This window comes from Portunus trituberculatus, chromosome 22 (assembly GCF_017591435.1).
Source record: "Portunus trituberculatus isolate SZX2019 chromosome 22, ASM1759143v1, whole genome shotgun sequence".
Taxonomy (NCBI): Eukaryota; Metazoa; Arthropoda; class Malacostraca; order Decapoda; family Portunidae; genus Portunus; species Portunus trituberculatus.
The window spans coordinates 349,690-376,880 of NC_059276.1; the positions used below are offsets into that span (position 1 = coordinate 349,690).

Here is a 27,191-nt window from a genome sequence, read left to right on the forward strand (position 1 = left end):
AAAGTCCGAGGAAGAGCTTGAGACAGTGGAGGACTGGACCCCCTTCCTCCAAGAGCCAGACTAGGGAGAGGGGCCGCACATACACTAACTCCACTGAGCCCCAAAAAACTCCGTGGAAGGGCCAGGAACAGCGGGAAAAGGCACGCCACTCGCTTCCGGCAGCGGGGCAGAAAGCGGGGCCGCACGCAAACTCACTCCCCTTACCGCCAACTCTGGGGCAGGGCTTGGAACAGAGGGAGCCTGCCCCCCACTCACTCGTGGAGCCAAACCAGGGAGAGGGGACACACTGAGATTTGCTCCACTACATTTACTACCAGCAGCCACCACCAAAGGGTCTGAGCCAGGGGGAGACTGGGCCCCGCTGCACCTGGCACCAACCTCGGGGGCGGACGCACACTAGCTCCGCTGTCTGCAAACCCTGAAAACGAGGAACCAGAGGCAAGGGGCAACAAGACCGCTGACAACTAGCCAATAGAAGTTTTCATAGCAGCCAGATTAGCCTCTACAGCGACAAACCTGTTGGCCCAAGGGGCCTCAGAAGCCGGCTCCTGCCGGCGAGAACGCTTCTCACTGGAACCATCAGACGACTTGGCCCGCTTCTTCTCCTTAACAGAATGCTTCTCAGCATCCTTCACATACGCTTGGAACTGGAGAAGGAAGAGGTGGGAACACTCACTACACCAGTCTTCGGCTGAACACTTGGCAGGCCGACAAGACGCAAGGAATGCGGCTCTAAAGCCTTGCCCGGCAACCACTTCTTGCATCCAAAACAACTCTAAGCGACCATGGCAACTCAGGGAATAGTAGAAATGGAAGCAGCAAAGAAGCAGGCACAAAACAAAGGCAGGAAGAAGTGAGAAGAGGTGCAGGTGAACACCATGCCAAACACAGAAAGGATCTGAGGTATGGTTGGCCAGCTGGGTTGGTGGTTCCTGGTGCACGGAGGTGACATGGAACTTCTATAGGCACGATCTCTATATATAGAGTGCAGGTTGATTTTTTGTGCTGAGTGTGGGAATAGTGGCATATAGGCATATGTAATTACATATTGGTAATTAGTATATGTTACAATAAAAAAAAAAAAAAAAACATACACATCTGTCTTTGTAACTTTTGGTAAGATTTTGATCATAGCTTTCAAGTGTCACGTAATGTGAATTTGCTCTTAACAGAGGCACGTAGATTCTTCATCCATGGATAGACTTATTTTATAAATGCTAAAGATTACAAAGAAGAGAGAGACACTGAAATTAGACTTGAGGAGTCAGTAGATACCTGCCCAAATGATGATTGCTCCCAGTGTGGTCTAATAACATTGGTTCAGATGTGGAGGTCTAAACCAGAAGTGAAATGCATTGAATAATGAAGTTGTTATAGCACATAATGTGCATAACTTTAAGGAAAAATTTGATAAATGGGGACATGGAGACAGGAAACTATGAGCCCCACTCAAACCCTATACAATACAACTAGGTAAATACAATCAGGTAAAAACATACATATATACGAGCACGTGTAACATGCAAGCACATAAACATCAACATATACACCTCTTTTCATGCATGTTCGTGAGAGAGAGAGAGAGAGAGAGAGAGAGAGAGAAGAGTGAGTTAGCAAAAGGTGTTATTAAGTTGGTTCAGGACAGCACACAGGGCTTGGAGCAGGAAGTGGAGGAAGTGCTTAGATTGGGAATGTAAAGTGAAGAAGGAAAGAGACCACTGAAAGTGAGAATGAGATCTCAAGTGGCAGTGGAGGAGATAATGACAGAAAAGGGAAATTGGCTGAAGATACTGAATTTAAAGATATATGGATAAAAAGAGAGATGAACTTGAAACAGAGAAAAAAAAAAAGGAGTGCAAAGAAATGAAGGAAAGAAACGGACAGAGATAGAGAAGAAGAAATTCTACTGGAGTGTTCTAGATATGAGACTGAGGAAGTGGTATCTTTTTGAAAAAGAGGTAATGTAAGAAATACAAGTGGAGGGAGAGGCAAGAAATTAAGAGTGACATATACAAATATAGATGGGTTGTTGTCCAGTGTGTTGGAGGTTAGAGATTATTTCAAGGAGAAATTATCAGATGTAATGTGCATAGTAGGAACATAGCTAAAGGATGAGGTCCATGTTAGCTTTAAGAAAGAGGGATGTAAAACTTGGAGAAGTGACAGAAAGGGAAAAGGGGGAGGAAGAGTGCTAATAATGGTTTGTGATAATATATGTGTGGAGGAAGTGCAGTATGGAGATGGTATGGTGGAAGTAATGGGAGTAACAATCAAGACTGAAGAAATTAAAAAAAAGGAGAATCATAGTCACATATGTGCCATCTAAGACCAATACATGGAGAACAGAATAACATAAGGAAATGCAAGGAGAGGTGATTAAGTGCTTGAAATGCAAGGAGAGGTGATAAAGTGTTTGAAATTCCCGTGAAAAGTCCACATGGTATAAATAAAAAAAAAGGTGGAAAAATACTATTAGTAGGAGAATTCAATTGCAAAAGAGTAAACTGGAGAAAGATGGAAGTAATGGGTAATGCTTGATCATGGAGCGAGGAGATGTTACAGTTAACTATGGTGAATACACTGGATCAGTGGGTGGAAGAATCAACATGGTACAGAGGGGAAGTAGAACCATCATTGCTTGACCTATTGTTCACAAAGAAGTTGGAGGCCCCCTCTTACCATTCAATATCAGAATCCAGTAGAAAGAAGTGACCATGCAACATTAGAATTAGAAATGCAAAAATGGAAAGTGCTAAGATACAGAGAGGTCTATGAAAAGGAAAGATTAAATTATGCAAGAGCTGATTTTGAAAAGTTAAGACAATATTTTGGTGGCATAGAATGAAGGAACATTATGAATGGCAAGGCAGTACAAGGTACACATGAATTCTTCCTACAGAAGTATAGTGAGGTAGTGAGGAAATATGTAACAATTTATAGATTAAAGAAGAGTATACAAGCCTGGTACAATGGCAGATGTATAGAAGCTAAGAGGAAAAAAGATAAAGCTTGGAGGAGACTCAAAAAGTAACATAACATAAATAATAGGATAACAAAGGGCCACCAGGGCCCATCTAGGTTATCCTGTATCAGTCGCACAGCGACCTCGTCATCAATACTTAAAGATACACTTACAAGTACACAATACATTATATACTAATTCTAAATATTTGGCCCATTAACAGGGCTAAGTCCTGCAGCAAAATCCTCTACAATCTGTGATCCCCATACATGGGGATCATGTCTTGTTTAACTACACTCAACCCTCGATTTGCCGGACCTCCATTTGCCGGATTTCGGATTTGCCGGACAAGAGTCTGTGGGAAAAAAAAAAAAAAAAAAAGTCCGGGACAAGTCGATTTCAAACTACCGCGCCAGACAAAGTTCGCAAATCGGGCACTATAGATGGCAGCGGGCGGACATACACGTCTAGTACTGGACTGTAAACAAGTCTGCCGCATCACACGAGTGTTGTGCTTACGTGTCGGCGGCATTGGCATGTGTTACGGCCCCACGTGGTGAGATGATGATGATGATGATGATGATGGTCGTCGGAGGTTTTGCCTTTGCCTCGGCACCTCCTGTTACTTCTATTCTTCCTGATCCTGCCTTTCTTTTATTTTTCTTTCTCTTGTCTTCCACATCTGGTGCAAAGTCTCTTTCTTCTCCCTCAGTTTTGTTTTTCTGAACAAAAAACGTCTGATTTATTTTCCAACTTCCTGGTACAGCTGGTGCAGGTGCCGAAATGCCGTTAAAGACAACACTATGTTCCCACGGAAATTTTTGCCGTTAAACACGGATTCCGGTAAATCGCGTGCCGTTAAAGCGGGGTTCAACCTGTATAGGGTAAAGTCCGGCAAGGGGGTAGACCCCCGGACATTTTCCATTGCCGGACATTTGCCATTCCCGGACAAGCCTTCCCCCCTTTTAGTCCGGCAAATCGAGGGTTGAGTGTATAGTAAATTTCTTATAAAAACTATCATGCAGCGCTATACATAATTATAAATCTAATAAATTTAAGTGCTTATCTAATCTGTTTTTAAACATTGTCAAACTAGTGCTATTTACAACCCTCTCTGGCAATGCATTCCAGAAGTCTACCACCCTATGACTAAAGAAATATTTTCTTATATCTAACCTGCAGCCTTGCTTTCTAATCTTCCTGCCATGATTTCTAGTCCTATTTCCCTCCTCTAAGGTAAAGAAAGATCTCACATCTATGTAGTTTGTATCTGAGAACATTTTAAATAACTCTATCATATCTCCTCTCAAATGAAAACATGTTTAATTCCTTTAATCTATCTCTATACTCCAGGCACTTTAATGCTGGTATCATCCTAGTTGCTCTTCTCTGAACTGCTTCTAACATGTTGATATCCTGCCTATAATGGGGTGACCAGGCCTGTATGCAATACTCTAAATGGGGCCTAACATAGGAATTATATAAGCTACGCACCACTTCCTTACTTTTATAACTAACATTTCTATTTATAAAACCCAGGATCCTATTTGCCCTATTTCTTGCTTCTAAACATTGCTTTGAAAATTTCATAGTCCTGTCTATCACTACTCCTAAATCCTTTCCTTCCTCTACTGCCTCTAGCCAACATCCCTCCATCTCATAGCTAAAGTTTGTGTTGTCTTTACCTAAATGCATAACCTGACACTTTTAGAATTAAACTCCATCTGCCACCTGTCTGCCCATGCTATCAGCCTGTCCAGGTCTCGTTGTATTCTGTAATTGTCCTTTTCACCCTGTACTGCACATGCTATCTTAGTATCATCTGCAAACTTTGATACTTTGCTACTAATTCCTATATCTAAATCGTTAATGTACACCAAGAAAAGAAGAGGTCCTAGCACTGATCCTTGGGGTACCCCACTAACCACTTCCTTCCACTCAGACATTGCCCCATTTAATACTACTCTCTGTTTCCTATCAGAAAGCCATTCACTAATCCAATCAACTAACCTACCCCTATCCCATGTAGTCTCAATTTGTACACTAGCCTCCTATGCGGTACCTTATCAAACGCCTTGCTAAAATCTAGATATATAACATCTATGCTATTTCCATCATCTAACTCCTTGGTAATATATTCTAAGATATCGAGCAAATTTGTAAGACAGGACCTCCCTGATCTAAAGCCATGTTGGGTATCTCTAATTAATCTATTCTCATTTAAATGCTCCCAAATACTACCCTTAATGATTTTCTCTAGTATCTTACATACTATACTAGTTAAACTGATCGGTCTATAATTATTCGCATCATCCTTCCTACCTTTTTAAATATTGGAGTAACATTAGCTAACTTCCAGTCCTGAGGTATCTCAGCAAACCTAAGTGATCTTTCAAAGATTAACTTAAGTGCTTCAGAAATACTGTCTACACCCTCCCTAAGTACTCTGGCATGTAGCTCATCAGGACCACTAGCTTTCCTATCGTCTAGTTCAAGAATAAATTTCCTAATAATTCCCGGTTTTATATCAATATTTTCTAAAGCTCTTAAACTACTCATCGCACTGTTTGTAACAGGATTTCCTATTCTTTCCTAGTAAATACTGAAGAAAATTGTTCATTCAATAATTCTACTATGTCTTCATTTTGATCCACTACTACACCATCTTTTCTGAGTGGTCCAATCCTATCCTTATTTCTTTTATCACTGACCTTGTAATAACTATATAATTTTTGGGATCTTTACTCCCAGCTCTAGCTAGTTTTATCTCTGCCTGCCTTTTACTTTTTTATAACCTTACTCAAATCATCTCTGACCTGTCTGTACCTAATCAAATCTACATCTTCCCACTTTTCTGCAACTCTCTATATGCCCTCTTCTTCTCTCTGATCTGTCTACCTATCTCATGAGTCCACCATAATGGCTTCCTGTTTCTCTGCCTTATATCTTTGTAAGGGATACACTGCATCACTATACCCTTTACTACAACCTTAAAAATATCCCACATCTCCTGTGCAGTTTTATTTCCAAAACTATCTTCCCAGTTTACCTCTCCTAATAACTGATGTAACCTACCATAATTGCCTTTCTGATAGTTTGGGACTCTAGTCTTATTCACTATATTATCCCTACTGGAATTAATGATAAATCTAATTATATGATGGTCACTGTTTGCTAAAGTCTCTCCTACCTCAACTTCCTTTAAACAATGCTCAATATTTGTTAGTACTATGTCTAAAACCTTCCTCCCCCTAGTAGGTTTATCTACCATCTGCACTAAATAGTTATCCTGAAAACTTTCCATAAACTTATTTTCACTAGCATCTCCTACCATCCTCTCCCAGTTTACTGACTTAAGATTAAAATCCCTAAGATAATTGTCTGACTAGTACACCCCTATTTATCTCATCTACCATAAGGTTGTCTACATCTGCTGACTGGTTAGGTGGTCTATAAAAGCTCCTACTCTAATAACCTTACTTTTGTTTACTCTAACATCCAGCCATAAGGACTCTACTCTGTTATCTACCTTAATACCATTAACCTGACTGGAAATGAAGGATTTTTACATAAATAACTACTCCTCCACCTATCCTACCAATTCTCTGGTGTAAATACATAATGTATCCATCTACTTCATATTCTTTCCTATTTTCCCTAAACTTTTCCTCATTTACCCATGCCTCTGTGACACATACAACATCTAAGTCCTCCTCAACTATATAACTAGATAACTCGTCCTTCTTGTTCCTAAGACTCCTGGCATTTACATAAAACATTTAAGTCCTGCTACCTTCCTAGATGCTGTCTCCTTATTTGGAATCCTAATCTTATTCTCTCCTATTTGCACCTGGAAATCTTTCCTAATCTTTTCACTATCTCTGTTTATCCTATCTAATTTATGTCCAACATCTTTCTTCTGAAATGCATTTGCTACCTCACCCCTACACTCCATCCCAACTCCCCTCCAGACATCCACTCAGCACATCCACACCCTTCCTACTCAGATGCACACCATCCCTAGCATACAAATCCCTTCGCCCATAGAACCTATCCCATACATCCACAAAAACAAGCTGACACCCACATCCTTACACATCCTTTTTACCCGATCATTCACACCAATGGCCCTAGACAACATTTTCCTGCTAACATACACACGAGGCAAGATTCCTGACACTACACACCTCCTACCACTCTCCCTTATCTTGCCTAACATTTCCTGAAATCTTGTCACTAACTCCTTCGACCCACCTGCTTTGACATATTTCCCACCTACGTGCAAAACTACTACACCCTCCCTCTCCATCCCCCCAACCCTCTTCTGCACCTCCTGACTCACTGCCTTCACACCTGCACCAGGCATACACACGTTCATCCTCCTATCCCTGTCTTTCCCACAGAAAGTGCTATCTAAGTACCTAACCTGAGAGTCACCCACCACACACACCTGAGGTGTGCTAGGCACAACCCTCCTCCTCCTCTCCTCTACCCCCTTCTCTCTCCTTTCACTCACCACAACCACTTCATTCACTAACTGCCTTCGCTTTCCTTCTCGCAACCTGCCATCTCTGCCCATCCTGACTACTATCTTTCCCAGTCTGGCTCGCCTGCTCCCTCTTCCCCACTCTGCTCTTCCCAACAGAGGGCCAAGCCACCCTGTCGCCCTCAGAAGGTCCAACCTTCGGCCTAACACTGATCTCCTGCCTAATTTTTTTCACTGCCTCCCCAAGCCTCTTAACCTCCTCCTTCAACTCAAAGATGAGAACTTCGTTCGCACTTTTCCCCTCACTTAGCTTTCTCATTTCCTCTCGCAATTCTCGGTGCTCAAGAGAAAGAACTAAATTCTCACTCTTGAGCCTACACACCATACACTCAGAAAAGTCAAGGACCTTCCTGTCATGCCCACACATCTCACACACAACAAATTCGCCCAATCCCACGTCAACACTCTCTTTCACGCACTCAATCACACTCTGATATACCTCAATATCTACCACCATACTAATTTACAATCTGTTAACTCACAAACAAATAAAAATACTTGGTGAAGTAGAGAAATTAAAGCAACAGACAACAGTATAAGGCTGCTAGAAATGAGTATGTTAGATTAAGAAGAGGAAGAAAAATGTGGTGTAGAAGAGTGAAGATGAACTCAAGCTTTTCTACAAGTATATCATTGGTAAGATGAAGAATAAGGAAACGACAGAAAAAATAATTGAAGGAGGGAAGACATACCAAACTGTAGAGGAAATGACTGAAATAGTAAATGAGAGCTTCAAAACTGTTTTCACTAAGAAGAGGATTTTACAGAACCAAATAGGACATTGCATTGTACAGGCTTGCAGGAAATCATTGTGCACAAACATGAAATTGGAAGACTACTAGAAAATTTGGATGTCAGAAAAGCAATGGGACTAGATGGTGTGTCAGGCTGGTCACTAAAGGACTGTAAAGATCAATTGTTAGAACCAATTTGGGAAATGGTTACCAGCTCATTAAATGAAGGGAGAGTACCACTGGAATAGAAGAGAGCTAACATAATCCCAATATTTAAAGGGAGAAAGTCAACTGAGCCATTAAATTATAGACCAGTGTCACTAACAAGTGTTATGGGGAAGATATGTGAAATTGTTTTCAAAGAAAAATTGCTTAAATATCTGGAAGAAAAACCCATTATATCAAACAGACAAAATAGGTTCAGGCCAGGAATATCATTTGTAACAAATTTACTAAGTTTCTACTCAAGAGTAGTGGAAGGACTGGAGAGCAGAGATGGATGGGCGGACACTGTGTACCTGGACATAAAAATGTTTTTTTATAAAGTCCCACATAGCAGACTACTTTGGAAGGAGAAGCACTCTCCTTAGCTATGTATAAAGTATAAGGAGGCAGAGATGTCACCATTACAGAAAGGACAGCCACCAGCTCCACTACCTTTTACCAGTCCTACCCAGGCCAGAGTTTTGCCTTCTCACCAAAAAGGAAGAAATGTGTTGTAAATTAAGTATTAGGTATGGGGATTCATTTGGTACTGAGATCAATTTGACCCTCATTGGTTAAACCCCAGGTAGTGATGCACCAGGTTGGATATCACCCAGTAGGGTCAGTTAGGTTTATTGTGGTGTGTATGTTGCGAGATTGCTGTAGGACACCATGAACTGGCACTCAGTGTAAAGTACAGTGTATAGACAGGTGCAAGATTGGTGTGAGGTAGTAATGTTAAGTGGTTAAGGGATAAGAAAATAATTGTAAAGCACCAGCAAGTTTTGTGTCAGCTCTCTTGCTCCCAGACATGTGCCATGTCTCCATTTGTTTACACCCACATTGAGCTTCTGATTCGCATGCAACTGCTCGTATAAGCTACCATCCCGGTAATGGGTTAAATCGCTACAAATCCACTGAGGGATGCATTCGCCAGACCCCTGCCCATAAGTGTCTTGTGCCCTCCCCTCATACCCTGTGGGTGCTGTGAGGGCTATGAATTGCCTTGGTGAGTGGCATGAAGGGACACGATATGTAACAATATACAGTGGTACTTCGACATATGATCACCCTAACATACAATTTTTTTTATATACGCCGAAAAATTTTATATAATTTAAGCCTTGAAATACGACAATATTTTTAAGATACGATTAGCCATCAGTAGGTGATCATGGGTCCCAAAAGTAAAAGTTTGGTGAGAAACACATAAAATAGCCTGTATTCACATACTGATTACACTTAGAAATTCAATAAACAAGTGAGTACAAATGGTTTTCTGCCCAGAAGCAACTCTTCCTCTTTGCAATGCAAAAAATCGGGCCTTGCGTCTGATCGGGTTCAGCAGCCTTGGCTAGAGCAAAAGAAAACGGCCCTTATATCCTCTCTCTCTCTCTCTCTCTCTCTCTCTCTCTCTCTCTCTCTCTCTCTCTCTCTCTCTCTCTCTCTCTCTCTCTCTCTCTCTCTCTCTCTCTCTCTCTCTCTCTCTCTCTCTCTCTCTCTCTCTCTCTCTCTCTCTCTCTCTCTCTCTCCTGTCACCTGTTCTGATACCACTCTCATTCAAAAGTTGTTTCCCGGTAACATGGAGAGAAACCCAAGGTATAGCACCTGTAGGTTTGCTTGAAGAGTATGGGAAGCACTGTTCAGTTTCCACCCATTAGTGGTGCAGGCAATTTTATTTATAGTGGTACCCATATTATAGTAAAACTAAATTGTACTGACCCTTAGGGTGCTGTTCACCATCCCACCAGATCTCCAACCAAAACATTCATTATATACAGTAATACTCACAATTCTCTAATCATAGAATTATCAACAAACAGCATTCTAAGAATACTCTGACTATTTCATTAAACATTGGGTGATACAAATAACTGTTATATACCAAATCAAATGAAGATATTTCATGTACATGTATGAACTATGTGGCATATCAGGTCAGATGACGTTGCCACTCACCCCAAGGCAGGATTTTCTTTTGGGTTAGAGGGGGGTCAAGTCAGGTCACCACACACGTCGAAATTTACTCACTTATCTGGTCGCCACAATGGAAAGACAAACTGACGCTTCCGTGTCTTACTGTGTGTTGTTCAGACAGAACAAGAAAAAAAATTCTCCTCATTCAATGGTCTTCAATAAATAGGTCAGCTTGGGGTAATAACTAATATAAAATACTGTCTCATCTATATTTTTTCTCACCACTCATTACATTAGATTGGGTATCTTGAGAGGACATAACAGTAAGTATTCTGTAAATTATCAATCTCATTTTCACTTATATGACCAGCACCTTTACTACATTCAATTTACTTACGACATAATCACCTGCAGAGATCTTCATGTCTCTTGTCCCTCCCCCCACACCTTTTTTGACTAAAGTGATGCATTAAATCGAATAAAACACTACTATTCCATTTTCCTTGAAGTAATGAGAGATATGTCAGGATTGCAAGGATTATTAGCCTCATCCTGTGGGTCAGTACAATTTAGTTTTACTATAGGGCCCATATCACCACTCAAGTGCATCTTTGGTGTAATCACTTAGGTCTTAGAATCTGGGTATAATGGTAACATGTAGGTAACTTTAAACAACTCTACAAATGGCAAAGTATCAAGGCGGTATGTGATGGGATTCAAACCTACATATGGACGTCTGCCCAATCCTGTGCTCACCTCCTTTCCACTAGGCCACTACCTTCCCTAAAGTTGCTTGTGAAAAAAATGTAAAAATGCATAATCTAGCAACAACAAAAGAAAAAACAACATGAGAGGGGCCATTGCAAAGGGTATCTACATCCAATTTAATCTGATCATAACAAAATTATTAAAAAGAAAAAATCTGCCCTGTAGCCACTCATGTGAGTCTTTAAATGTAAGGTGAAATCCTTCACTTAATATTCAGAGCTGAAATCTGCTCATGTATCTTTTTTTTTTTCTCCTCAATGTCTGCCAAAACTGGGAGCATCTTATGAGCCATCAATTACGGTACTTGGTACAGGGTATGACCATACAATCCCCTCCCACACCCACCTGCTATGGTGAATTGAGAAGTGAATACTTAAAATCCTGGATGTAACATACAAAAGTTCCATGTCATTCAAATAACATATTTATTTTAGAAATTATAACTGTACTGCACTATCTATTATTACTGTAGATGGAGCAGCATCAGTAGCAGTGTCTATTTCCACCCCTTGCCACTAATCTACATCCATAAATTAATTTTATCTTACCATCTTCAAAAAATCTGATTAGGAAATATTGATTATTAGTGTTCTGATTAATACATAAACCACAGGTATGTTTTGTTGTATTTACCTAGTTGTATTGTACAGGGGTCAAGCAGGGTTCATAGTGTCCTGTCTCCATATCTCTATTTATCTATTTTTTCTTTAATGTTATACACACTATGTGCTGCAACAATTCCATTATCCAATGCATTCCATTTTCCACTATTTTGTGTGGAAAATTGTATTTTCCAACATCCTTCACACACTGCCTCATCCTGATCTTCTTTTCATGTCCTCTTGTCCTTCCATCTTCTTCCACCAACAGCACTAGGTCTTCTTTGTCTATCTTTTCAATATCATTTACTATCTTATACATTGCTATTAGGTCCCCGCGTTCTCTTCTATCTTGCAAGGTTGGCAGTCCCATTTCTTTCAGTCGTTCTTCATATGTGAGGTCCTTTGATTCCGGCACCATCTTTGTAGCAATCTTCTGTATCCTTTCCAGTTTTCTTATACCTTTTTTAGAACTTGGAGACCATACCACTGCTGCATATTCCAGCCTTGGGCATATTATGCTTGTGATGATTTTTTTCATCATATCTTTATCCATGTAATGAAATGCTACTCTTATATTAGTCACCATCCTATATGATAGTCCAAATATCTTGTTTATGTGTTTATCAGGGCTCAGATTTTCTTGTATGATCACTTCAAGATCTTTTTCCTCTTTTGTCTTCGTTATTTGCTCTTGTCCCATTAAATAGTTCCATACTGGTCTTCTCTTACTCTTTCCTAGTTTCATTATATGACATTTCTTGGTATTAAACTCCAACTTCCACTTCTTGTTCCACTCATAGATCTTATTTAAATCTTCCTGTAGCAGTATACAGTCCTCTCTGGTTTTGATAACTTTAAGCAACTTTGCATCATCAGCGAATAAATTCATATAGCTGTTTAACCCAATGTGAATGTCGTTTACATAAACTTGAAACATAATGGGGCTAACACTGACCCTTGTGGCACCCGCTAGTTACTTTACTCCAAGATGAGTATGTATCTCTGATCACAGTTCTCATTTCTCTATCCTTCAAATAATCTCTTGTCCATTCGAGCAAGGTTCCATGCAGTCCTATGTTCTCTAGTTTCCAAAGAAGTCTTCCGTGAGGACTTTATCAAATGCCTTTTAATGTCCAGGTATACTGTGTCTACCCATCCATCTCTGTTTTCAAGTCCTGCAATAACTCTCGAGTAGAAGCTTAATAAGTTTGATACACATGACCACCCTGTCCTGAACCCAAATTGTCTGTTCAATATGACTTGCTCCTCTTCTAGAAATCTAACCCATTTTTCTTTGATAATTATTTCACATAACTTCCCTACGACACTTGTAAGTGACACTGGTCTGTAGTTTAGTGGTTCTGATGCCTTTCCTCCATTAAATATCGGGACTACATTGGCTTTCTTCCACTCTAGTGGAACTGTCCCTTCATTTATTGAACTTTTAATTATTTCCCAAATTGGCTCCAGTAATTGCTCTTTACATTCTTTTAATACCCAGCCTGATACACCATCTGGCCCCATTGCTTTCCTGACTTCCAACTTGTCTAGTACTCTTCCAATATCCTCTTTATGAACTGCAATTTTCTGTAATCCTTGGCAATTCAATGCCATCTTCTTCAGTGAATATCGTTTTGAAGCTCTCATTCATTATTTCACACATTTCTTTCTCTGTTTGGTATGTCTTTCCTTCTTTAATTATATTTTTCAATTGTTTCCTTATTCTTTGTTTTGCCATATACAAACTTGTAGAAAAGTTTTGGTTCATCCTTGCTTTTATCCTCTACATCCTTCTCAAACTTTCTTTCTTCCTCTCTCCTTACTGTAATATATTCATTTCTAGTATCTTTGTACTGCCGACTATTATAGTCATTTCCCTGATTTAAAAGTTTCTTCCACGCTTTATCCTTTGCCTTTTTTGCTTGTAAGCATGTAGCATTGTACCATGTATGTATTTTTTTCTGAACTCTATAAACAGGAACAAACTTTTTTACTCCTTCATTGTATTCCTGTAAGAATATGTCACATTTCTGTTGTACAGTCTTCTTGCACATAATATTATTCCACTCAATATCAGTAAAATAACTCCTTAGTTTTTCAAAATCTGCTCTTGCATAATTTAATCTCTCTTCTTCATAGTCCTCTCTGTGACTTATCTCATCTTCCTCCTGCATTTGCATCTCTAGTGTCACATGATCACTTTTCCCCCCATTGGACTAAGGTATTGTATGATTGGAGGGGACTCTGTTTTTTTTGTGAAGACTAGGTCAAGTAACAATGGTTCCTCTTCCCCCTGTATCTTGTTGACTCTTCTACCCACTGGTCCGTTTTATTAACCATAGTCATCTGTAACACTTTCTCACTCCACTGCCCAGCATTGTCCATTACTTCCATCTCTCCCCAGTTTATTTTTTTACAGTTAAAGTCTCCAACTAAAAGTATTCTTCTATCTCTTCTTATCATGCTTTCTAGCTACTTTATCGTCTCTCTTTGCATATCTTTATGGTCTTCTGATCCCCATGTATTAGTTTTTGGTGGAACATGTAACTATTATTTTTTTCTTCTTCAAATCTTCTGTTCTGACTGTTACTCCCAATGCTTCCACTTTGTCCTCTGCATATTGCACATCCTCCACACAAATGTTATCACGAACCATTGTTAGCACTCCTCTCCTTTATCCTTCCTGTCCCTCCTCCAGGTATTATATCCTTTCTTTTTAAAGTTGACATGTATCTCATTCTTCAGTTTTGTTACAACGATACACATTACATCTGGCTTTTTCTCTTTCAAATAATCCTGAACTTCCAATATACTTGATAACAAACCATCTATATTAGTATAAGTCACTCTTAATTTATTGCCTCCTCCACGACCTCCTCTTTTTTCCTTAAGTACCACTTCTTTAGTTTCATATCCAGAACCCTCCAGTAGAAATTCTTCTTCTCTATCTCTGTCCTTTTCTCGTTTTTTCCTTACCCTCACTTCTTAGCACTTTCTCTTTTTCCCTTTCCTCTAAGTTCATATCTTTTTATCCATATTTCCTTGTGATCGACATCATCGCTAACTTCCTTTTCTAGCCATTATTTCTTCTACAGCCATTTGAGATCTCATTTTCACCTTCATTGGTCTCTTACCCCCTTCAGTGTACCTTCACAGCCTAACCACTTCCTCCACCTCCTGGTCAAATTCTTGTGTGGTGTCTTGTACCCTTTTGATAACCATTTTGGCCATTTCCCTTTCTTCACGTTCTCTTGCGAATTTATTTGGAGTTTTCTTTTTCCTCATCTCGTAGATCACGAAGCTTTTTTTTCTTGTCCACTGCATCCCGCACAATATTTTCCTTTTCTTTGATAACTTGGATTACAGCAGCTTTTGTGTTCTTCTGATTTTGTCTCTTAACCACTTCTGAAAATTTTACTTTATCCTCCTGTTGTTCTTGTTTTCATTCATTTCATAGTTCTTTCAATTTATTTTCACCTAGACTACCTTCTATCCTGTCTGTAACCTTTACTGCATTTTATCCTGCAAGTTCTGGCATGTGGTTTTTAGAGCGTCATTTTGCTTCCCTATTTCTAAAATCTCCTCTTTTAATTCCTGGTTTATTCCACTGACCTTTTCACATTCAGTTATTCTCAATTTTAAGGCTGTGTTTTCTGTTACCCGTCGGTCATGTTTGTCCATGAGACTGGACATCGCTTCCTTCAGATATTTTAATTCTCTCCTTACATCTACAAGTCTCCTTGTATTTCCTCCTTCATCTTGGAAACCCAAGAAATCCTTATCCATAGTGTCTTCAGTCAGTTTTCTTAAACCAATAGGTGTTTCTATATAACGTTGATTTTCAGCCAGCGTATGTTTTGGTTCCTCCATGTGCCTGGCAGCGCTACCTGGATCCATGTCTCTCACTTTATCTTTTCCTTGGCTATACGTAATCTAACACTTATTTCATTTGGAGATAGAAGAACCTATGACCCCCTCTCCCCCCTGTACATATGTCTAGGCCTGGCTGGATCCAAGTCCTTTTGTAGCACTCTCTGCAAGCTGCTCAGATCCCTCCGTCCTCGACAGTGACTCCCGTGTGTGTGCTTTGCTTCCTGCGTTGGCATATTCACGCATAAATTCATGTTACTGAATGAAGTATTACTGTAAAGCCCTTGCTGTCCTTTGACATTAATTTGACACTAAATGAACATTGGTAGAACAAGTACAGAATTCTGAAGAAACCAGAAAACAAATTATTATAGAGATATATCCAACCCTACTGGACTTGTTTCCTATTATTTAGCAATAGAAAGCATTACTTTTATACAATTTACATGAAACACATGCATATAAAACTCAACTTCTGTTTCATTGTAAAAAAATTAATGGTTATCAATACTTGCTAAACTTAGCAATGAACCAACATCCATGCTGGAATGCTGCAATTACTTTGTGTAACAAAAGAAAGATGGAAAATGAAAAAAATATTACTTTTATTTTCACTGAATAAAACACTGTAACTTTTAGAGCTAATTATATTTTTGGTGTTGTATCACTCACTGCATTGTACGTACTGGCTCAGGCAGCATATCTATCACCATCTCTACACTAACTCAGTCTGCTATCACTGTCATTGCCAATGATAGTACTTTTGAATGTCATGTCTAATTCTGCTTCAATTTCGCTAGCTTTCAATCCTATTCCTGACGTTCTTGATGGGTGACGAGGCCCATCTTGGGAATGAAATGGACTGGAAGGATGAGTGAAGCTGGTACATATCTAGTGGATATTTTCTTAGAGTTAGCACAAGGTGTTGTCTGACTACTTGTAAGTCTATGGAGCATGGGATGGTATTATTTGAAATAAAACAACATGTTTAATGGACTGAAGGACAAATACATCATGTTAATTTAAAAAAATGTCTAGTCCACAATTATAGACACCCACACTGCAAGCCCATGCACCACATGTCTACAATTGTGGACACTTGAGGTTTAAGGGTTAATGGACTTTTACTGTATATTAACCTTAATTATCCTGTTATATAATTTTACAATTATACACAAGTCACAACATATGCCAATAATACATGAGTATTATGCATGATAGCATGGAAATTTCCACTAAATATGTCAGTTGATTACTTTTTGTTGGTAGAAAATTTTAATTCAGAAAAAAATTTACAAAGTCAGGTCATATCAGTTGTAATATATTTAATGAAGAGTATGTTTTCTTGTGAATATTTTATGAATCTACTAATTTGCGCCCAATTCCATTTAGGCTAAAATTCCAAGTCCATTGACCAAGGAGCAAGAATTAGAACAAGCAGCCAAGCTGGCTTTAAGAAGGAAAGTTCAGAGGCAGGCCAAGCAGGAGAGACAAAGGGAAAAGAAACAGCAAGAAAGACTAAAAGCCAAACAAGAAAAAGCATTACTGGCAGAAGAAGAAGACAAGAAAAAGTTTCTTGAACTTAATGACAGAGAAAAGGTATGTTAAGTCTTGGTTTTCAGGATTTTACTGTAATCATGGCTTCTCTATTATACCTGAATATACTAGACCTTAGGAACAAAAGATAACAAGAGAATATGAAATTTTTTTTTCTGTTCTGGTAACATACTTAGGTTATAATAGTGAATGTGTCAGTCTATTAATTTTATATCTGTTTAAAAATCCATCCCTTATTCTCTAATGAGTAGCTAGAGTAGATAAGTTTCTGCATGCAACTATCCTGAAACATGAGCGTTACAATCTTCACTCCTCTAATTATTCCATTCCTTCTTCTTTCTACTCCTAAGCTGTGAGGTTTCTTGCACATGTTTCTTCCTACATGCATGGGCGTATTAACATTTTGCTAAAAGACAGTCTATTTATAATAATTTGTGCAGCTCTCCATGCTTCAAGTATGTTGAACCCTAAGTTGTGGAGTTTCCTACACATCTCTTTGCAATTATAAAAAAAAAAAAAAAATTTGGTAATTTGCTAAAGATAGCTTGTTTTTAGTCAGCAGGTAGTACATGTCTTTTTCATGCTAAAGTAAATGGCAAATAGAGTTCTACATCCTTCATCTTGAAAATGTAAAGATATTGAAATTTGTCAGTTGTGAGGTGCAAAGAGAGGAAAAGATGCAACTTATCACCATGACAGTGCACTGTATTCAAATGATTATAATAGTAGAGGGGAGTGAGGGGAATTTCCCAGCTTCTCTCATTCCAGTCTAATCTAACATATAACATAACATAACATATAACATAAATAATAGGATAACAAAGGGCCACCAGGGCCCATCTAGGTTATCTTGTATGAGTCGCACAGCGACCTCGTCATCAGTACTTAAAGATACACTTACAAGTACACAATACATTATATACTAATTCTAAATATTTGGCCCATTAACAGGGCTAAGTCCTGCAGCGAAATCCTCTACAATTTGTGGTCCCCATACATGGGGATCATGTCTTGTTTAACTACAGTAAATTTCTTATAAAAACTATCATGCAGTGCTATACATAATTATAAATCTAATAAATTTAAGTGCTTATCTAATCTATTTTTAAACATTGTCAAACTAGTGCTATTTACAACCCTCTCTGGCAATGCATTCCAGAAGTCTACCACCCTATGACTAAAGAAATATTTTCTTATATCTAACCTGCAGCCTTGCTTTCTAATCTTCCTGCCGTGATTTCTAGTCCTACTTCCCTCCTCTAAGGTAAAGAAAGATCTCACATCTATGTAGTTTGTATCTGAGAACATTTTAAATAACTCTATCATATCCTCTTATACATCTCCTCTCAAATGAAAACATGTTTAATTCCTTTAATCTATCTCTATAGTATACTCCAGGTGCTTTAATGCTGGTATCATCCTAGTTGCTCTTCTCTGAACTGCTTCTAACATGTTGATATCCTGCCTATAGTGGGATGACCAGGCCTGTATGCAATACTCTAAATGGGGCCTAACATAGGAATTATATAAGCTACGCACCACTTCCTTACTTTTATAACTAACATTTCTATTTATAAAACGCAGGATCCTATTTGCCCTATTTCTTGGTTCTAAACATTGCTTTGAAAATTTCATAGTCCTGTCTATCACTACTCCTAAATCCTTTCCTTCCTCTACTGCCTCTAGCCAACATCCCTCCATCTCATAGTTAAAGTTTGTGTTGTCTTTACCTAAATGCATAACCTGACACTTTTTAGAATTAAACTCCATCTGCCACCTGTCTGCCCATGCTATCAGCCTGTCCAGGTCTCGTATTCTGTAATTGTCCTTTTCACCCTGTACTGCACATGCTATCTTAGTATCATCTGCAAACTTTGATACTTTGCTACTAATTCCTATATCTAAATTGTTAATGTACACCAAGAAAAGAAGAGGTCCTAGCACTGATCCTTGGGGTACCCCACTAACCACTTCCTTCCACTCAGACATTGCCCCATTTAATACTACACTCTGTTTCCTATCAGAAAGCCATTCACTAATCCAATCAACTAACTTACCCCCTATCCCATGTAGTCTCAATTTGTACACTAGCCTCCTATGCGGTACCTTATCAAACGCCTTGCTAAAATCTAGATATATAACATCTATGCTATTTCCATCATCTAACTCCTTGGTAATATATTCTAAGATATCGAGCAAATTTGTAAGACAGGACCTCCCTGATCTAAAGCCATGTTGGGTATCTCTAATTAATCTATTCTCATTTAAATGCTCCCAAATACTACCCTTAATGATTTTCTCTAGTATCTTACATACTATACTAGTTAAACTGATCGGTCTATAATTATTCGCATCATCCTTCCTACCTTTTTTAAATATTGGAGTAACATTAGCTAACTTCCAGTCCTGAGGTATCTCAGCAAACCTAAGTGATCTTTCAAAGATTAACTTAAGTGCTTCAGAAATACTGTCTACACCCTCCCTAGATAGATTTGTTTCCCTAACTTGAAAGAGACTTCATGTTGGAAGATTGAAAAGTGTGAAAAGACACATACATAGACATACTACAGATCTAATAACAAAATATAGTGATGGTTAATAAAAGAATGATGAGTAACAAATGTTTAGGAGCCCGCATCACAAAATAATATTTTTCCTAATATAAATGGCTAAAACTCAGCCATTTTCTCATAGATTCCAGTTAAACCTTCAGAACAATTAAGAATTTTTTTTAATGTAACATGGAAAAGCCGACCAAGGGCAACATAGAGTTGAAAAAAAAAAAAAAAAAAAGCCCGCATACTTGCAAGTCTCCATACAGATCTGAGAGAGTAAGCCAAAAGAAAGGGATAAATATCTTGAAATCTCCCTCCTAAATTAGAAATGAGGTCAGATCATAAGAAGATGGAAATACAGAAGCAGGCAGGGAGTTCCAGAGTACACCAGAGAAGGTATCAATGATTGAGAGTAGTGGTTAACTTGCATTAGAGAGGTGGACAGAATAGGGATGAAAAGAAGAAGAAATTCTTATGGCACAAGGAAAGGCATGCAGTTAGCAAAATCAGAAGAGTAATTGGCATGAAAATTGAAGTAAAAAATTGCAAAAGATGCAACTTTCTGGTGGTGAGAAAGAGGCTAAAGACCATCAGTCAGTGGTGAGGAACTGATGAGATGAAAAGCTTTTGATTACACCTTATCTAATAAAACTGTGTGAGTGAAACTCTCCCATATATATGTAGAATTTTCCATACATGGGTGGAAAGCCCTTGTACGTAGTTGGGGTGAGAAAAACTGGTGGAGATACCTCAGAGTGCCCAACTTTGTAGGAGCTCTTTTAGAAAGAGATGAGCTATGAAGTTTCCAGTTTAAATTTTTCTTTATGTAAGAGGGGAAAGTTGGACAAAAACAACAAAAACTGTAAAAAAAAAAGGCCCATTTAGTTGCCCATCCTCTTGCAGGTTCAATAGACTTAGTAAAAAAAAAAAGGATAAACGTCTTGAATACTCCTTTTTAAATGAAGTCTAGTCATAGGAAATTGGAAATACAGAAGCAGGCAGGGAGTTCCAGAGTTTACTCGAGAAAGGTATGAATGATTGAGAGTACTGGTTAACTCTTTCATTAGAGAGTTGGACAGAATAGAAACTCTGGAAACTTGGTTTTTAAACTTAATTAGTTCCTGAAGGCCATTTGCAAACCAAAATGTTAAAAAACTAAAACCATTTTTTCATTAAGAATCAATGGATGAATCCATTCCTGAACACAAGGGCTGAAATTGAGAGAGCAACTTGGCATGTACCCCATGCTCCCTGTAGCACTTATCCCGTCAAATGCTTTTGTGTACCTCTCACCTGGAATAAACAAAAGACTGTCATTGCTATAATAATGCTGTCTAACTGACAGCAAGACAGCATGTGCTTATCTTCATGACAACATTTATCATGCATCCCTATCTGTTCTAGAATAGTTGAGGCACCTCTGTGCTTTGATCAGCTGTGATGACATTAGTCAATATGGTGGCCCAAAGAAACATCTCATTGAATCTCGTGACTCCCAAAGACTTGCGATACCAGCAAAATATCTTGGAAATAATACTATTGTTCAATTCACAGGAAGAAAAACAAAATAAGAACTTTATTACAAATATGGAACACTTGAAAAGTTATTTACAAGATGTTTAGCTTCTGTGATAAATCATAGGAATCTTGACATTTATACTGAAATAAAAAGTTAATTATTATTTAAGAAGTGTACAGTTATAAAAATTTGTCTTACCAAGAATAGATGAATTAAAGATGTAGCTTTTCCTCCTAACCTTACTTACCTCCTTACCCTCTCTCTATTTTTCATTCTCTCCCTCTGTTTCTATATAAATTGGTGTGTTTTTTAAATTATTTGTGAAATCCTTATAACTTTTGTTACACATCTTGTTACGTTCACTGGTTAAACGGGTAAGATTGGCATCGGGGAGCCAGTGAACAATAAAAATAAAAAAAACACTACAGGTTCAACTGGTGAGGATATGCAAAGGGGGCACTTAAAAAGCTATTTAATAACCCAATAATGAAACTGACATACACATATAGATATAACATGAAACACATGAAACTGACATACACATATACATATAACACATAAATAAATACAACAATAAAGAACTCAACTTAATACGTAACAATAATACTAATCCTATATAGAGGCAATGTGGAAGAAACGGGACAAGGGGAAGTGATACTTATGAGGTGTCGCAGTAGTGAAGTGCTGGGTGAGGTGGATCCCACGGTAGTCCAAGAGGCGTTGTGTTCACTGGTTGAGGCCTTGACCTCGACTGACTTCCAGAAAGCTGGGAGCTTGCTTAACACTTCCGCTTGAGTCGAATGGGGCCGCGTGAATCCAACTTTGGGACAGTAGCGGGGCTTCATTAGACGGTGACGTGGAAGAGGAGGTGGAGAGGTGGCGAATGAGGTAGCAAGCGGAGGAGGTGATGGTAGTGGAGTATGTTACGGGCGGGCCGTAACATTTCCTCCCCCCTAAGACCTCCGTAATGGGCTCATGAAGGAGGTGTGACGGAAAATCTTGATAAGGCGTCGGCGATGATGTTGTCCACCCCCTTGATATGGTGGACTTCCAAGTTGAAGGGTTGAGTTAACAAGGCCCACCTAAGTATGCATTAGTTTTGGTTCTTCATGGCGTGAAGGAAGGCCAGAGGGTTGTGATCAGGGAAAACCTTCATAGCTTGAGGGCCAGGATGAAGGTAGCACTCAAAACGTTGGAGCGCCAGGACGAGTGCCAGAGCCGCCTCCTCGATGGTGTAGTAGTTAAGTTGGTGTTTCTACAGCTTGGTGGAGTGATAGGCGATGGGATGGAGGATGCCGCTTGTGGGGTCTGCTTGTAGGAGGACAGCACCCACTCCAACTTCACTCGCGTCCACTTGTAGATGGAAGGGGCGGGAGTAATCTGATGTCCAGACCACTGGCTCTGAGGAGAGGAACGCCTTGAGATATTGGAAGGCTTGGTCACAGGTCGGGGTCTAGTGGAAGGAGATGGAAGTGCTGATAAGGTCCGTCAGGAGGGCGGCCAGGGTGAAGAAGTTCCTACAGAATCGTCTGTAGAAACCAGCCATCCCCAAGAATCTCATGAGAGCTTTCCTAGTGGTAGGGACAGGGAAGCCAAGGATGCCCTCTACGTTTGCTCTCCTGGGGCGAACCTTGCCGTTCCCCACCACATATCCCAGGTAGACCACCGTAGACTTCCCGAAGGTGGACTTGGCCAGGTTGATTGTAAGACCAGCTTCCTGCAAGTGACCCATCAGCCTCCAGAGACGGGTTAGATGTGTCACCCAGTCGTCCGAAGTCACCACCAGGTCGTCCAGATAGGCAGATGTTCCCTCCAAGTCCTGGGTGATGTAATTTATAGCCCTCTGGAAGGTGGCGGGAGCATTAGACAAGCCGAAGGGCATCACTGTTTATTGGTATAGCCCGAAGGGGGTGATGAAGGCGGATGTTATTCGGGCTTCGTCCAAGAGGGGAATCTGGTAGTAACCCTTAAAGTAAATCTATGGTGGTTACAAATTTGGCTACTCCTATGCTATCTATAAGGTCCTCTATCAAGGGCAATGGGTAGGAGTCTGGCACCGTCACTTTATTTAATTTTCTGTAGACGGTGCAAAATTCACTACTACCATCTGGCTTAGATGTTAACAGGCAGGGAGAAGCCCAGGGGGATATACTAGGTTCTGCAAGGTGATGACATAGCAGATAGTCTACCTCTTTTTTCATCAAGTCTCTTTTAATGGATGAAATGCGATAGGCTGGTTGTCTTATAGGCTTGATGTCATTAGATATTAATGTTATGTCATGTTGGATAGTAGTACAAAGTCCTGGAAGGTCACCTGTGATTTCTGAAAAGTCTAGCAATAACTTTTTTAAGATCAGACTGTTGTAAAGGTATTAACCCCTTCAATATGGTGACGCCTATGTAGGCGTCATGAAGCCCCAGTAGCATATACGGTGACGCCTATGTAGGCATCATATTTCTTTTCTGAGCTTTCTTCAGTTCAGTTGTCCCATATAGTGTGTTGGATACCAACTACACACGCCGTATGCTGTCCTTGAAATCCTAGTGCTCCTCCCACCATCCTTGTCTCCACCAATCACTAAAGATAAGCTACATGCATCCCGCCTTGTGTCTAAAATTACCCAATGGCATAGACTGTTCCCATCTCTCTCTCTCTCTCTCTCTCTCTCTCTCTCTCTCTCTCTCTCTCTCTCTCTCTCTCTCTCTCTCTCTCTCTCTCTCTCTCTCTCTCTCTCTCTCTCTCTCTCTCTCTCTCTCTCTCTCTCTCTCTCTCTCTCTCTCTCTCTTCCCTCCTTCTCCCTCTCGAAGATAAGTTACATCGTCCCGCCTTGTAACATTGTGAAACAAACACACACACACACACACACACACAGGGTGGAGTGCCCTTTAGCAAAGAGTGATCATGCAGTTTTGGAGTTCAAGGTGATAGATGAAGAGAAATCTAGAAGAAATGAAGAATATAAAGTGGGAAGATGGAATTATGCCAAGACAGATTTTGGAAACCTAAAGAAATTCTTTCAAGAGACAAATTGGATGAAATTCAAGAGTGCTAAGGAGCAAATGAAAAGTGGAAGGAATTTATAAAATATACAAAGAAGGTGAGAAAAATTTGTACCAATAAGACAACATAGAGAAGTTGGAAAGCAGGACTGGTTTAACGATAGATGTGAAAAGGCTAGAACAAGAAAAGAGGATGCATGGAAGAGGTGGAGAAGGAAAAGACGGATTAAGCAGTGGGAAAGTTACAAAAGAGCAAGAAATGAATATGTGTTGATTAGAAGAGAAGAAAGAAAGAAACAAGAAAAGGATATAATTGATAAATGTAAAGACCAACCAAGGCTTTTTACAGACATGTGAACAACAACATCAAAAATAGAGAAAGTATTGAAAGTTTAGAAGTAAATGGAGTATGCAGTGAAGATCCCAGGAAATGGCAGAGGCTATGAATGGATGCTTTCGGAAGGTATTCACAAAGGAGACTGCTTTTGACAAACCACTGGTAATGGAACAGAAAGGGATTATGAAGGAGTTTCAAGTAACTGTGGAGGAGATCAAGAATATGATGGGGAGTTTAGAAGTGAGAAAAGCTGTGGGACCTGATGGGGTATCAGGATGGATTTTAAGAGAATGCAGGAGCAACTGGCAGAAAAAGTTTGTGAAGTAATTGATGCCTCATTAAGGGAAGGTGTAGTGCCCCAAGACTGGAAAAGAGCTAACATTGTCCCAATCTATAAATCAGGTAACAAGAGACCCATTGAACTATAGACCAGTGTCACTTACAAGTGTGGTAGCTAAGATGTGTGAGAGGGTGGTGAAGAATAGATGGACAGACTTCTTGGAGAAAAATGACATACTTTGTGAGTGTCAATTTGGTTTTAGAAAAGGGCGTTCATGCACGACAAACCTGATATGTTACTATTCGAGGGTGATAGATGTAATACAGGAAAGAGATGGTTGGGCTGATGGAATATATCTGGATTTAAAAAGGCCTTTGATAAGGTACCACACCGGAGACTGATCTGGAAACTTGAAATGGTAGGAGGAGTGCATGGCAGTTTACTAAAATGGATGGAAGACTTTTGGTAGGAAGAGAAATGAGAACAATAATTAAGGACAGACCATCAGAATGGGGCTTGGTGGAGAGTGGAGTTCCACAGGGATCAGTGTTGGCACCAGTAATGTTCGCGGTCTACATAAATGACATGGTGGATGGGGTGTCCAGTTATGTGAGCCTATTTGCAGACGATGCAAAATTGTTAAGAAAAGTGAGATGTGACAAAGATTGCGAACTACTCCAGGAAGACTTGGACAGAATATGGAAATGGAGCTGTACATGGCAAATGGAGTTCAACACGACAAAATGCAAGAAAATAGAGTTTGGCAAGAGTGAAAGAAGAATCAGGAGTATGTACAAGATAGGAAATGAAGACATAAAACCAGTCATGAAGAAAAAGACCTTGGGGTGACAATTACCAATGACCTATCGCCAGAGAGACATATAAACAAAATAATTGGAGAAGTATTGAACTTATTGAGGAACATAAGAGTGGCGTTCGTATATTTAGATGAAGAAATGATGAAGAAAATAATTACTGCAATGATAAGACCGAGGCTTGAATATGCAACAATACAGTGGGCTCGAACTTAAAGAAACACATAAGGAAACTAGAGAAAGTACAGAGGGCTGCAACAAAATGGTGCCTGACTTAAGAGATTTGACTTATGAAGACAGACTGAAAAGAATGCAACTTCCGACCCTGGAAAACAGAGAGAAAGGGAGACCTGATAGCAATATACAGAGTGATGATTGGCATGGAAAAATGGATAGGGAAGATCTGTGTATGTGGAATGAAAGAATGTCGAGAGGGCATGGGAAAAAACTAAAATGGCCACTTATAGGAGAGATGTGAAAAATATAGCTTCCCTCATAGAAGGGTGGAAGCATGGAATAGTTTAGACGTGGAAGTGGTCAACGCAAGGAATATTCATGATTTTAAGAAAAAGCTGGACATTAATAGATATGGAGACGGGACAACACGAGCATAGCTCTTTTCCCGTATGTTCACACACACACACACACGGGACATCGTCGATGGCGGATGTGGTCGCTGAGCTCAGAGCAATCATCTCTAATTCTACAGTTACCATTGCCTAAGAGTAACCAAGGTGGGAAAGGAGCTTGTAATGTTTGTCCCGTCTCCATATAGTCATGTTAACTGTTGATTAGCAAAATAATGTCCAGGAAGGTGAATATAAACTGTAGCCTGCGTTTGAGCCATCAGCTGGTTTGTTTACATCTGCGCAACATGGCGGCCGTGAACTCGAAAGATGAATCAGACTTCACAGGATTTCAAGGAATAATGGAGAAGAGCGTTTATGTGAAGAAAATTCTGGAGTTGGAAGGTAAAATTGAAAAACTGTTTGAAAAGTATGGGGCCTGGAAACGAGTTATGACAATGTAATGAAAGAGTGTGCCGATATGAAGAAGGAAAATGAAGTACTGAAAGAGGAAGTTAAGCTAATTAAAGTGAATTGCGAAAATGTGGAGAATCTCTAGGAAAAGTGATGGAGAAGCAGGCTGAATGGAAAAAAGTCAGGAAGTGGAAAGAAAGGAGGTAAATTACAAAGTTGCAAGTCTGGAAAAGGAAATCAAAGAGTCTGGGAGAAAACTTTGGGCCTTGCTGAAATTATAGATCAACAGATCATAGAAGAGAAGATTGCTGAGAAAGTGGTGAAGGTTATTAAGTCAAATGAGACATTGGTGAGGAAACTGTAGACAAAAGAGATGTGTGGTGATATTTGGTGTGGAGGAGGATAAGACACCGAGTAAAATGGAGAGAGAAAAACATAAAAAGGTGATAAATAATATCATTAATGTGGTGCAGGAGGAGGAAAAGACCTAGTACAAGAAATAGAGGACTTCCATAGAATTGGAAAGTTCACAAGAGAAGGTATGA

The 27,191-nt window shown here is 39.5% G+C and overlaps 1 protein-coding gene across 14 annotated transcripts in view; it reads left to right on the top strand.

Moving 5' to 3' along the window:
• Nucleotides 1-27,191, top strand: part of LOC123507349 (ankyrin repeat and zinc finger domain-containing protein 1-like) — a 360,722-nt gene that overhangs the window by 280,803 nt on the left and 52,728 nt on the right. For all 14 annotated transcript variants that reach the window (XM_045260121.1, XM_045260118.1, XM_045260124.1 and 11 more), the window contains one exon: nt 16,996-17,202. In XM_045260121.1, coding sequence (XP_045116056.1) covers nt 16,996-17,202 — 207 coding nt within the window. The remainder of the gene's footprint in view (nt 1-16,995; nt 17,203-27,191) is intronic.